This window comes from Athalia rosae, chromosome 4 (assembly GCF_917208135.1).
Source record: "Athalia rosae chromosome 4, iyAthRosa1.1, whole genome shotgun sequence".
NCBI lineage: Eukaryota > Metazoa > Arthropoda > Insecta > Hymenoptera > Athaliidae > Athalia > Athalia rosae.
The window spans coordinates 9,091,932-9,105,900 of record NC_064029.1 but is presented as its reverse complement, the minus strand read 5'-3'; the positions used below and the strand labels follow the sequence as shown (position 1 = coordinate 9,105,900).

At 39.9% G+C, this 13,969-nt stretch overlaps 1 protein-coding gene across 1 annotated transcript in view; it reads left to right on the top strand.

Annotated features, from left to right (window-relative positions):
- Nucleotides 1-13,969, top strand: part of LOC105684385 — a 65,207-nt gene that overhangs the window by 28,546 nt on the left and 22,692 nt on the right. Inside the window, exon 2 of the mRNA XM_012397692.3 lies at nucleotides 11,323-11,469. Coding sequence (XP_012253115.3) covers nucleotides 11,343-11,469 — 127 coding nt within the window. The 5' untranslated portion in view covers nucleotides 11,323-11,342. The remainder of the gene's footprint in view (nucleotides 1-11,322; nucleotides 11,470-13,969) is intronic.

Sequence of the window (13,969 nt, the reverse complement as noted above, 5' to 3'; positions counted from 1 at the left end):
TGATGATCGGTGTCGAATCTTGGTTGGTCCCGATTAAACGATAATTTCAACTTTAATAATGAATAAAAAAGCAAAAAGAAAGAGATTGGTTTTTTCATCGATGAAACGATCGGAGAAAAAAAAATTGGGAAAAAGAAAAAGAGATGGAAAAAAAAAAAATGGTAACTGCTAATAATTAGCTGTTTCTCTCTCTCTTTCTGTTTGTCCTCTTTTTAAGGGCGTGGAAATTTTTCGTATCATTATTATCATTATTATTTTCTCCGCATCGCATCTGATAGTCGCTCATTATCGTCCCTCACAAACGAGGGAAAAAGAAAAGAAGAAACGTCGATGTCATATTACGTCTCTATTTTTTTTTTTTTTATTCGTTAAACGCGAAAGAGGATGAGAAAAATTTTAAGTAATCGAGAAAGAGCGAGAGAGAGAGAGAGACAACAAATGAGGGCTTAATACGTGTTTCGGTAAGAGAATTTCAATCAGGTTCATTCAATCTCTCGTGCAAGTGGGTCCGATCAGAAACAAAAATTTTCAAAGCTGGAAGAGAAAAAAAAAAATCGAAATAAACGAACAACCTGCCGCAATCAGGAAGTAGGTACGGAAGACATCGATATGCATTCCATTTATCTAAACGATGCTACGTACCTGTACAAACGTTTACTCGCAAATTGTTCACGAACTCTCATGCGTGCTGAATATATGCCTACCTGGATGTACCTGGATAAATGGATAAAGGATGATGATTCTCCTCTTCAGAGGCTCGATTTTCTCGGCTGAATTATAAAAGCTGTACGAGAAAACTAGAAAAGAATAATTGAAGTTTATATCCACACGGGTTAGGCGGGTATAAGCTCTTGCAGAGGGCTGGGGGGGGGGGGGGGGGCTAAGAATACGTATGTAATCAGTTGAATTATAGTTTCCATTGATTCTCATCAGCCATGTAGAATTATACGAGATGCCTGACGACGCTCTCACAATTAGTTCATAATGCTGGCCGTTCATAGATACGTACGTACAAACTAACGACGTGATGGACAATAGTACCTGTTATACCTACGTTCGAGTCATCCTCCGAGGTAGCCAACTTTACAAAGAGAATTTTTTCAACTCTTTGTATCTATAGGTACAAATTTGTTACCCATATAGCCATTACGACGTTGACCGTACGCGTTGTGTATGAAGTCGTTACGTCACGACCATAGGTATTCGTGCGTAGGTACGTACGTACGCGTACCTACCCACACATATACGATATGTGTATTAATTAGAGGTGGATATAATTAGTAAACGATTCACCGCTCGATATCACGCATCATCGCGTTATATGTAATGGTTGGGTGATACGCGCCGGTGTGTAATAATGGTAGGTTTTTTTTTCTTTTATTTTCTCTTACGTCAAAATGGCTTCTTTTCGCGTCTCATTTACTCCTCCATTTGTTGCGGAGTATCGTCTCTCGATTCGAAAACTCTATAATTATAGATAAGGTGTAATTAATCGCGATACACGTACCGTGTTACATTTATAGTACCTTCTGGATGTACAACGAAAAAGTCGTGGAGAAGAAAGTAAAAAAGTAAAAAAGTAAAAAATGTATCTTACGAGGGAATTTCGTAATTATAATACAGGTCGATCGTTATCCATCGTTGTAATAATATCGTCGTCGATGCGAGAAATCGAGAAAAAAAATCATAAATTGTGAAAATTGGGGAAAGAAGATTAAATTCTTCCTTCTTTTTTTCTTTACCTTTGTGAGATTATATTTATCTTCTCGACGGTCGCTCTCTGACCACTACCGTCGACGACGACGACAGCGGACGACAAAAAAAATAGAGTATAAATATGTAAACATGTGGACGGGTCACCGAGAGGACGAAATAAAATACAAACAATCAATTGAACAAGACGAACTAGTGCAGCGTAAATGCTTTGGTATATGTAACTAAAATAACAAGGAGAAGACGTTGTCGTTAAATCAAGTTAATAATTTCTTGAGCCCTCTTGCATTGCAAGTCTTGCGCCGTAATATCGTTATATGCGATTTAACATGAACACATAGATATAATTCGACGACACAGTGTGTAGTATACATATAACATTATAGAAATGAATAATGGACATATAGAGCCGAAAATAATGCACCAGGTCCTTAAGACTATGAAATACATGATTGCTCAGTTTTCAAAAATTTTCATATATCTTATAATTATATAATAGTGCAGAAACTTATCTTACTTGGTGTAATCGGTCTGACATCGGTCTGATCAGGACGACGGATCCGGAAAAAGAGTGCGAAAAATGGGCAGGTGTCGATTACCCCCCACTCTCTTTACCTATCTCCGCTACTCAGAAACATATTACTTGAAGGCGGTATATTTAAACGTATACCTTCTACCGTTTGGGTTCATTCTACGTTCATACGCGGTGAGTCGTGTCAACCGATGATTTTAGCTCTCAATTTTTACCTATAGTATAGGTATTTGTTACATTCGGTGCACGTGAAATGTTCGTAAAAATATTACTGAGAAAAAATTGTAGCGTCATTCGAAAATGGTTGCACCTTCTTGGGAGGGTGATCACTTCATTTCATAGAGTAGTACAGTATTTGAACCGGTTTTACTTGCAAACAAAACTGAAATACATTGATTCTGCAAAACCTAAGCTAGAAAACTACAAATTAGATTTATACCTATAAATTTGATCGATAATTTTAGTGGAAATAAAATGTTTGCTGACCATTACGACTGGGTATATGTAAATCTGCAATATATATACTATAATAAAAATCCTAATCCTAACGATAACTGTATTTTTTTTATTCGCGAGTTTTTTTTTTTTTTTTTTTTCTTCGGTTTAATGATCGTCGACGAACTCTTGAAATTCTTTGAAGAGTATTTCTCATAGATTAATCGTACGTTGAGATGCGAATAGAAAAGTGAGAAACAAGTTTTAATTTTTGTTAAACACTCGCCTATGAAATATTAACTTTCGAAGCACGAGCCTGCAGCCCCCTGCGGATCACGGAACCTGAATCATAATCATAAACTCGCAGACGGTTCGATATTATTTTCTATCTACATTACGCACTCGTCGATATAAATGCGATACGTATACGAGGGGGTAGTTTATACGTATTAAAAAGACGTAATCACATTCTATATACTTGCAAAATATACGCGACAATTTAACGCTACTTATATGATCCGATAACACGCATAACAAGTGCGTGCCGATGCGTGCTCGGATATTCCGTCGCAGGACACCGAAGCGAAGGAAATCGACGTGGGCGTACGCTCCTATGAAAAAAGAAAGAAAAAAAGAAAAAGGGAAAAAAAATCATCGGAGCATTCAGCGGCGATGACGGTAGTATAAAAGTACGTGCGCTACTATAAAATGTCCACGTGTGCGGCACTGAAACTGTTGAGACGCACGAGAAGTTACGGAGTTGAATTTATACGCGTTTGCGTGCGTCGCAACGCGACGTTAAGAGGGGTTTGAAAAATCGCGTAGCTGCGAGCCGCATCAACGACGAGGATGAAACTAATGAAATCATTCGGTCACGGTCCGTCACCACGTCCTTCCTTTTCATCCCCGCGCGAAAACTCCTGCTGCTGCTTATGCTGACGCCGCCGCCGACGACGACGACGATGATCCTGCCGCTGATCCTGCGCGAGCCACGTCGTAGTCGTTTTATGTCGGCGAGAAATTTACGACGCGATGTCAAATTTTCATCGGTTCATCCAACGCGGGGTATGCAAAGTGCATATCTGAGAAGTCACGTGATCACCGCGAACTTTCAGAATTGATACTAGACCGCGAGATGCGCACATATTACATTTTGCATTTTTACGGAAGGAGAAGGAACCTCGTTTTTTTTTTAAACGCTCTTTTTTTTCGCCCAAGCTACGTTTGTATCTGGTTTTTTTTTTTTTTTTTCATTTTTCGTTACGGAAACTAAATCGAATTTCGAGAGATGGTGACGATGAGAAATAAGAAGAAATAAAATCAACGGACGGTTCGGTCGTCGATCGTTTATCGCGTTGCGGTTTCTCGAACGGTTTTAAAAAATGTGTACCAATTTTATTTCGACATACTTTTATTTGGTGCAGAGAATTTCGTGGCGGATAATTACGTATACGGCGTACATAAATATATTTGAAAGAATTTATGTTACGTCTATAAGGTATCCTCATGTAAAACCCATTAGCGAATGGCCGGGGAAGGACGACTTGTGAGAGTTAAACGGCGGCTCGCAGTGAAGTTGAAGTCGAAGTCAAGTGCAGCGTATGGTATACCGCGCGCCGCTTCGGAAGGCAGCTGCTTTTGTACAGCAAATTACAACGTGGTCATTTGCCATTCATCTTCGGTGGCCATGCAACCAATCGGTGTATTCTACGGTGCGCCTCACATGAGCGATCATCTTTCTCATGTAATACATTACATAATGCCCGAGCATACTCGCCACACATACATTCATTAATTTTTACCTAATGCGAAGGAACACCGGCAGCAGCAGCCCCATGGGGCTCGCGTATTCGCGATATAATGTACACCTTGTAAAAATTTCATCGCATTATCGTCGGTGTAATAAGATTTCACATCCGTATGTGTGCAGCATCACTTCCATACTTCCATCATATATACGCTTGCACGGGCGCAACCTAACCACCTGAAAAATCAAGTAAAAAGAAAAGAATTAATAATTTTTACGAGATTCGCGCGGTGATTATATACATTATAGGTATATGATGCGGTGTGAAACGCGAATTATATTCGTATAAACGAGGTAAAATTAAATGTAGAAAATTGCACCCGCCATCCACCGCGAGGCACATATCCTCCCGGGTCACGAAATTCGTGGGTAGCGTTCGCGAGGAAAAAAAATGAAAATTGACGAGAGAGAAGGAACAAAACGAAAATAAAAAAGTAGTATTTCACGTTAAGGGATTTGTGTAACGTGTAATTTTTACCGTACTAGCGTATATTGCACCCCCCGCACTATGCGAGTTTCCGTTACGTTATTTGGTATTTTCAGTATTTGCTAAATTTTTGATTGAAGGAAATAATCGTCGCTGTTAAATATCTCGAAACCGGTAGGTTAAACTCTCGTCACAAGATCAAAAAATGAATTCGAAGTCACCGTACATCGTGGGCTTGACGTTGAAAATAATTTAAGTAAATGCGATAAACCGTTAGGCAGGAAACTTGTCAGGTAACGAGAGTAAAGAGTCATTATTGTAGTCGTTGTTGTTGCTATCGTTATTATTATTATTATTATTCGTGTCGAACTCACCGTGCGCGCGGCACACCAAAAGTTCTCCATTTTACATCGGTTGATTATGGTTCGCGTGGCGAAGACGCGATAATTAAGCGATCGATGATGGGGCCTCGGGCGCCTAAAGGCCAGTTTCATACTTGCCTTACGTACACCCATGTACCTACACGTACGGTACGGAGGTATAATATTACCAGGTACAACAAATCCGTCCGATAATTCGTAATGGGGCACCTGCAACAGGACATGATCGTCGTAAAAGAGACGCGAATGACGAATTACCATGAAACATTTAACCGAGAAATCTGGCCGAAATATCATACATCGCGCCGGTTGAAATTCTTCGTCGCAGGAACGATACGTGTATTCCTAAGGAAAATTATTCCCTTACACTGTGACCGGGATAAACATTTTTTTTTCTTATTACCTACTGTAATAATACTTTAAGAGATCATTCTTCTTTTTTTCTTTCTATTCATTCTCTCAGAGAATTTGGATGATAAATTTTCACCAGGTGTAATTATTATTCCATTCAAATAGAGGCTTTGATTTTTTTTCTTTTTTTATTTTGGATCGTTTTAGGTTTTATCATATAAGTCTCACACCTATATGTATAAGCAATGACCTAATACGCACGTGGATGATCTTGAGATTGACTACTCATTCGGTTTAATGTAATTAGAGTAACGTGCTTCTGTTTGATTGTTCGCATTTTTTCGTCCAGGTGACGATCTTCCGTTTTTTTTTTCATTTCGTTTTTTTTCAAATTCTCATGCTCATCATGACGAGACCATCCTTAAACCCATAATTAGTATCGATCAGGAATTTTTTGTTCCGTATGATATCGATTATTTTGTAACGGAAAAAACAAACAACCAAAACTCACAATCCTGCAGGTGGTCCGACCATTTTCTTTTCTTTTTTTTTTTTTTTTTTTCCTGCCTCTCAGAGATCAGCAGCATCATTATCTCCGTTGGTTCCACAGCATCAAGTGTTGAGTCACTGCAGCAGTCACGTAACTGTCGCGTTTGATGGTGACATGAGTTTATTTGTACATATGTACATGTGAAGTGTGAACAATGTCAGAGCCTTGTGAAAAAGAGAAGAAAAAAAAAAAAAAAAAAGACTGGAAGCGTGAACGCGTCGTTTGCTCTGAATTATTATTCAAGAATTAAATCGCGTTCATATCTACCTGATCCGAGTTACGCAAGGACGAAAAATTAGGAGAGGTAATCTGCTAAACGCTCACGTGCCACACTTGTCCAACAAGGCATAAAAAATACTTGTCCGGAGTTTTCCTTTTTTTTTGTTCCTTATTTTACGTTAGTTTCTTTCTTCCTGTATAGCACAAGGATAAAATGTAAGGAATAAAGAAATTCCTCAAACGAGCTTAAATCTGGTTATCTGTGAATTACATATCGTAATCAATGTCGCTATACGTATTATTATATATACACAGTCAATTTTTCCGACCATTTTTCCTTTAAATTGGATCGAGATTGAAATATTTGCTCAAAAAAAAAAAAAAAAAAAAAGAGTCGCGATCTGCAGATTACGTCATTTCGTGAGATCGATTCGTGGGTAAAAAAAGGAAACAGAAGCCGCCGAATAAAAATCAGAATTGCAGGTTGTCGAGAACGAGTGAAGGAATAAGAAGAGAGAAAAAAATGGTTTATATATACATATATACGGGTACCGTTAATTCTCGGTTAACTTAAAAGCGGAAATTCCGGTCCTCTTGGTTTCGTGAGAGGTGTATTATATACCAACTCGGTAAAATATAACGCACGGAGTACGTACGTACGTACGTATAGTTAGTATATCATTGAACGACATGGACTCTTACCGCGCGTGGCAACGTACGTACGTATACCGCGCTTACTTATATCGGCGCATCGCACCCAGGATCGGTTATAATTCACCAGGAAGAAGAGGGCTTCGCCGTTCAGCGAGCAAACTACTTACAGGTACAAATATACCGCGAAGATATTCGCTGATTTTTAGACACGCCGCACACCGTTGCACCTGCTATATGCGCACGACGCAACAACGTCAATTATATCAACGACGCTCTTCATCGATCGCCGCCGACGCCGCGTCTTCGGATAAAAACCGGAAACTTCTTCACGCGTCGGTGAGGTGAAGCGAAAAACCTAGAGTCCTAAATTCCTCTTCCGCGACCGTCGCCGCGGGTCGACCTAGACGTCCGAAAATTGAGGCGCACGGTGAAACACGTGAATATAAAATTGAAAAAAAATAAAAAACAAAAAACGGAAGAAGAAAGAAAAAAAATATGGCGCGCGTGCGTTGCAGTACAACAGATTAAATCAAATCAGTTACAGCTGTTCCGCGGTGGGTTCGGAATGGATGATGCGCGTGCCGAGTGCTTGTGAACTTTACCTGACTTTGTTCGTGTCCAAGATTAATCTACCGCTCTCTAGTCATTAAACGGTGTGTAGGGTACGAGCGTATTCACCCTGTGTATCTCCTTTACCGTATTTACACACTTTTCAACAGCTCGTCTCTCAACATTTACACTCCGCGTCGCGGTTGGTTTTTCTTTTTATTTATTTATTTATTTATTTTATTATTTTCCGATTCCTTACGTTTCATCGGATCCGATTGTTCGTTCGTTTTCTCCCAACGCTTTTAGGAAGTGCATATCATAAGCGACGCGATAGCTCGTTCGTGATACTTTCGCGGCGACCGCGTGCTGCAGAATTTTATTCAGAGGTCATCCCACACGCGACTCTTTGACCCGATGGGATCAGAACCCAACCGTGTGGATCCGCGCGATCCCCGTGCCGATTTCTCCTTTTGAGTAGAGTGAGACGTTGAAGAAAGAAAAATGAAAAAAGAAGGAAGAGAGAAAGAAAAAAATGAGAGGATAAAAAATCATCGGAAGAGCCGACAAAAGAGGTGGTCTTGTCTAAAACCGTACGAACGTTTTTCCCTTCTCCTTTTTTTGTTTTTGGAGAATTCCAAATTTGGATATTTGTCGCACAACTTTTTATTTTACCCGGGAGGACCGTACGACGGAAGAATCTTATTTCAAAAGCCGACGCGTAATATAAGTGGATTTTGATCGTTATTTCGGTTCTTGGATTTCTTGATATCGGATTTGGAAACTTGTAGAGCGCGGTGCAGGTGGTACGTTCGAGTATAGGGATACTGTAAGTAACAAACTTACTCGGCTATATTCGGTGCAGTTATGTATAAAAGAAAAGGCGGTGGCGATGCAGTAACGGATCGTGAGACCTCGTAAAACTTGTTAATTAAATTGTCTTCGAAATGCTTTCTTAATTGGTCACGTTTATCCGTCGTACCCGTACGAAGCTCTTTAAAATTCTCTCCGGGTACACGCATCTCTCGTATGAGTATAGAATATCGTATATAAGATATATTACAACCTTAAACCCGCGTCGCTCAACTAAATATAAATAAATAAATGAACCGATCCGATTTGCATGCTTTCCGCACCTCACGTCTATCGACCTATTAAAAGTAAAAAGAAAAAAGAAAGAAACCAAAGTAATTTCTACCACTGCGATTAGCTACACTATGAATTCTTCCGGAATCCGCATAGAAAAGCGGAAAAAAAAAAAATTCTCATCGGTTGTGAAAATCTCGCGCATCATCCGCGGCGTTTTAGAGTCAACGGTTCGTTGGGATCGCATTTTGGTCCGGTAATTGCGTCTGAAAATCTTTCGCAGGTGGTAGACGAAAGGGAGTAAGAGTATAACAAAAAAAAAAAAAACAGGGAGATAGTTAGGAGAATTGCGAGGGGGGGGGGGGGGGGGGGGTAGAGGGTATTATAAAGTGGAAGTTACAAAGGTATTTTGACGAGGTAAGATACGTCAACGGTTCTTAATAATTCGAAGACGACTCGCCCAGTGGTTGACCATACGTGGAATCGCGTCGCCCGCCGCACTTGTTCTTCTTCATCTTCTTCTCGTTCTCCGAGCGAGGACGGGGAGGGGAGGGGGGGAGGGGGGGAGGAGGAACCACCGAAACATTAAATATTCCGTCAACGTGGCGGGCCGGCAAAAAAATCCTATATACGTATTTAATTGCTTCAGTTCCCTTAGCAGCGCGCGAGCGATGCTCGAATCCGAACCGCCTCGGCGACAGGAACCGTTTGAAGAAAAAAAAAAAAAAAAAAAAAGAAAGCGAAGAAAAAGTTTAAGACTAAAAAATGAGGAACACGAAACAAAGAGCCGGAAAAGAAAAAGGAACAACCGCCGTCATACACGCCCAGCACTCCGGCTACCCCGGCGCGTTACTAACGAGTTAAAAATGAGGGTGTTCAATTGTTTGCAGAAAAAAAAAAAAAAAAAAAAAAAACAGCAAGCAAAAAAAATGGAAATTATGTAGATTTTTGTAAACGACGATTATTAGTATTTTATTATCACATACCATCAACGAAATTGCCTTGATTAAATATTACGTCGCGGATTTCTGGACTGCAACTTTACGCGTACACGCGGGTACCTATGGGTACATACATATTGAAGGAGTAGACGCAAGTTGTTATCTGCGGGAAAGATTCTGCATTCCGTTCACCTCGTTGATGTTTTATCAAGTATTCATGCAGCAGCGGCGTGAAGCGTAACAGAAAATTGACTGCGATGATAGGAGAAGGTTATAGCCGACCGAAGGTTTGAAACACGTGCCATTCGGGGCGCGATTATTAAGAAAAAGAAAAAAAATAAATAAAAAAAAAGTATTAAAAATAATTTCAATTTCTTTTCCGTCTTTTTTCATTCGTTTTGTTCGCCGACGCAACGCCGTCATTAGAGCGACTGGTTATGTGTACGAAGTTTATATACATGTATGTATACGAGTATATTATGAGCATCTTAATAGTCACCATGCACCTCGGACCACAGAAACCGCAAACTACTCTTCATAATAGCTATTCAAGCTTAACATTTTACATTCGAAATGCACTACATCATATCACGATATAAGTATAATATCAACTGCAGTAGGCAGCCCCCTCATTTACTCGAAAGTTCAACGACGCCACGCCGCCGCGACGCCTCAAATTATTATAAAGTATAAACACATCACGTTTCTTTCCACGCGTGTAATGACGAGCGTCGGAAGGTAAAAATGTGACGAGAAATCGAGGGGCTAGGAGAAAAGTGTCTATTTTTTTCTCGTCAGGATTTCAGACTTTCAACGATCTTTCGATTAATTCGAACGACAGAAGTACGGGAGGAAGAAAAAGAAATGTAGTGATCTATGATCCATTTTTTGATGCATCGATGATACGGTAGCGGCCCTCTCATTATACCTGTGCTCATTATAGAAGGTCAGGGTCGTATAACTCCGGGTATTATAAGGTGGTCGGCAATTATAGGCGGAAGGCTGATTGCCGGTGCATAAGTTCCGTACGTATACACACGTATACACTCCGTAATGTATGCACCGCATGTATAGGAAGAAATTTTCAGCTGCTTTGAAATACACCACTTTACGTATACCTAGCTCGCAACATGTCTACAAACCTCCCCCTTCTCATCCTCCCTCTCTCTCTCTCTCCATCTTTTTATACCGCGTTGCATATAAATATCCAACATTGAACTTGCACTTTGATTACATAATAATTGTTGCGCGCTTAGTTCCACGATGCAGTAATAATCTGAGCAAATAACGAAGTAACTACTTACCCATCTCTCCGTGTACGTATATGTGCGAACGCGCGTTCGTATGCATATCTATTTATTCTACATATAGGCATACCTATGTGCTGCAAATCCATGGTAACTATATGTTTCAGTAATTCGCACTGCTTCGGGGCTCGTACCGGCGCGGGCGCTTCTTTACTTGCATCTTTTTTCTTTCTTTCTTTCTTTCTTTTCTTCGTCTCGTTCTCCCTTTGCATTTACACATGTACGGTGCGGTACTCGCGGACAGCTGGTTTGTTTCTCGCGATTTGCAATTAAAACCAGCTTCTTATTGTTACATACCCGGTAATGTGTGTATGAATTTAATAATCGTGTGTACAACGCAACGATTAACACGATATACATTTATGTGATTTCAGAATAGAATGCCGAGAGGAAGATGAATCTCTCAGTCTTCGTATTCTGTACCGGATACATTTTCCTCTTACAAAATTTAACCGCCATTTCTAACGGCCAGGAAATATCGGTCACTCGTCACCAGGATGGGGACATATTTACGATCGAAGGTACGCATCATCGTTAACGAATTATTTTTCATTTTTTTTTTTTATTTTGCAATTTTTTATTTTTTTCGAAAGATACGTCATTTTTATTCAAAGAGTAAAGAAATTATTCAAATTCGCGTATATATATAATCGCGGACAGCGTGAGCGGTTTGAAATATATTTGGTATCGGGGTCGAATTGGCCGTAAAATAAATTTGTAAATCGGTGAATGACTTCACCTCTCGCCTCTCGCCTTTCTGCACCTGTGCATATTATTCCGATCTCGATCACCTCTGCGCATTATACCCGGAATCTTGTTCAGATGATTAATGAAGAACGACGCGATCTCACCTTACTCGGCGATCGTGACCCATGAATGGATTTTAATAAACAAGTCTATGATGCATTATACGTCTGAATATTTTATTATGAACTCGAGGTTCAGTGATCCCCGATAATTTCGACCCGCCGATTATCGTGACCACGTACGGGCGACGCAAAGTCGAACCGGTAAACCGCGAGAATTTTTAATATGGCTAATCATTTGCGAACGTTTCACATTTTTCATCATTTCGTATTAAAAACCTTCCTCTTAATATTTCTTCGGATACGTCCAGAAAATAAATCAATCGAGATAACCGGATTCCCGAATCCCACACCTCTGAAACAATCCAATTTTTATTCCCAGATTTTCTTCTTCTTTTTTTTTTCTTTAGGCGCGCTATGGAATCATATTGGCCAGAGGCTGTAGTTAACTCGGCATGAAAATATGCATATTGTGTATATCCACAACTTGTTGTACGGTATGCTCGCGGCGTACGAAGATACTTTCCAACGATTCGAAAGTATACCTACCTCATATCCCTTACTTCGGAACCAGTTTTTTTTTTTTTCTTTTTTTTTTTTTTTCTTTATCCATTTATTCTATTTTATTTTTTTTTTGCTCTTTCCTTTTTTCTTCTTGCATTCGCTTTTTTCCTAGAGAGCTTCACGATCGTAAATATCACAAGCACGTAGCGTAGCCTCCTTCTATTCGTCCATCTCCGGGAAACTATTAAACGTACGTTGTACGTAACGTTTTGCGCGATTCCGGTATCATCTGAAAATTTTTATCGACGCTACAATCGATGAAATTTCCTTGTCATTTAACGACGACGAGGTGAATCTAGTTTGAGAAAATATTTTGAAAAAACGTCGACTAAAAACGAGAGGATAAAAAAGAGAGGCGAATTTTTTTCCACAAAACCCATACACACCTGTATCAACTACCCGTGCGTAGTACACTTATAACGGCGTAGTGTAATTTTAGGAGATTATTATTTTCGCAGACGGTAAAAGTTTCACAGCAAAATTTTCCCCACTCAAACTTCCGGGTATGTAATTCTATTTTTGTGCAGATACGTATCTCGAAGCTGCACTTTTTTCCCCCTATATCCTTTCTCACAGACTTGTGCTTACACTCCGCGTTACAACCCGTAAGTATAATAATTCGAAAGTATTTTCGTTTGGAACTTCGCTCTTCAAGGATATTTCCCTAGCGGATCCCACAGGCATCGGGGTAAAATTGGTCTATGAAAAACGAACGTATAAAAAAGTGCGTAATGCAGCCGAAGGAAAAAATTAAAGTCTGCGTAATTACGGCGGTGTGATAATCCCGTGCACACTCGATACCGCGTGTCTCGTAAATTACGATGGTATTGTGAGGGGATAACATATTTCTCATCTTTTTATAACCCATACGAGTCCCATTAAATAGTTCAAAGCCGGTAGAATTTCACACACCCCTTGTGAGTTGAGTCGCGGAGATCTGAACGTTGAATTTTTGATTCGTTGCGAAAAAATCGGGGGTGCGAATTTTTATGATTTATAAATTGTTGTATCACTTTTTATTGATGTGGTATTTATTTGCTCAATTTGTTTTCTTTGTTTAGCGAAAGTTGATTCGACAGCAACGTTCGCTGACTCATTAATGAGATAATTAATATAATTCTCATCATTGGTGGATGGCTGCGATGTTGTACGGTATCCGCAGAAACGATGGGAATCGTGCGATCGGTTGCGTGCGATGTAACGTTACTGTAATGTAGTTCGAATAATTAGAGGCAAAGAAATCAGGGTCAATGCAAATAGACTTTTACTGTTTCCAGGAAACGCGCGTATCATTTAGTACGTGGGTATATCGCACAGCCTTTCGCGAGATAATCATTTCGTAGTTAGAATCTAACGAGATTTCCACCGCATTCTAGTTGTCACCGTCGCGTCGGTATATCGTTGCAGAAGAAAAGTCCAACGCGTCCTCCGATCTCTTCTTCTTTTTTCAACCCCCCCTCCTCTCACACAGCCAATGACCGTTGCAGCGTAAGTAGAAAACTGCGCTGAAATTCCCACGCGAGTAATGACTTTTTCTCTTCTCTTCCCATTTTCTGAATTACATTTTACCGAACACGGTACACCTACGTTATACCATGCATATATTTGTGGACAGATAATAATTAATAATCGCATATAATGATCATTTTTC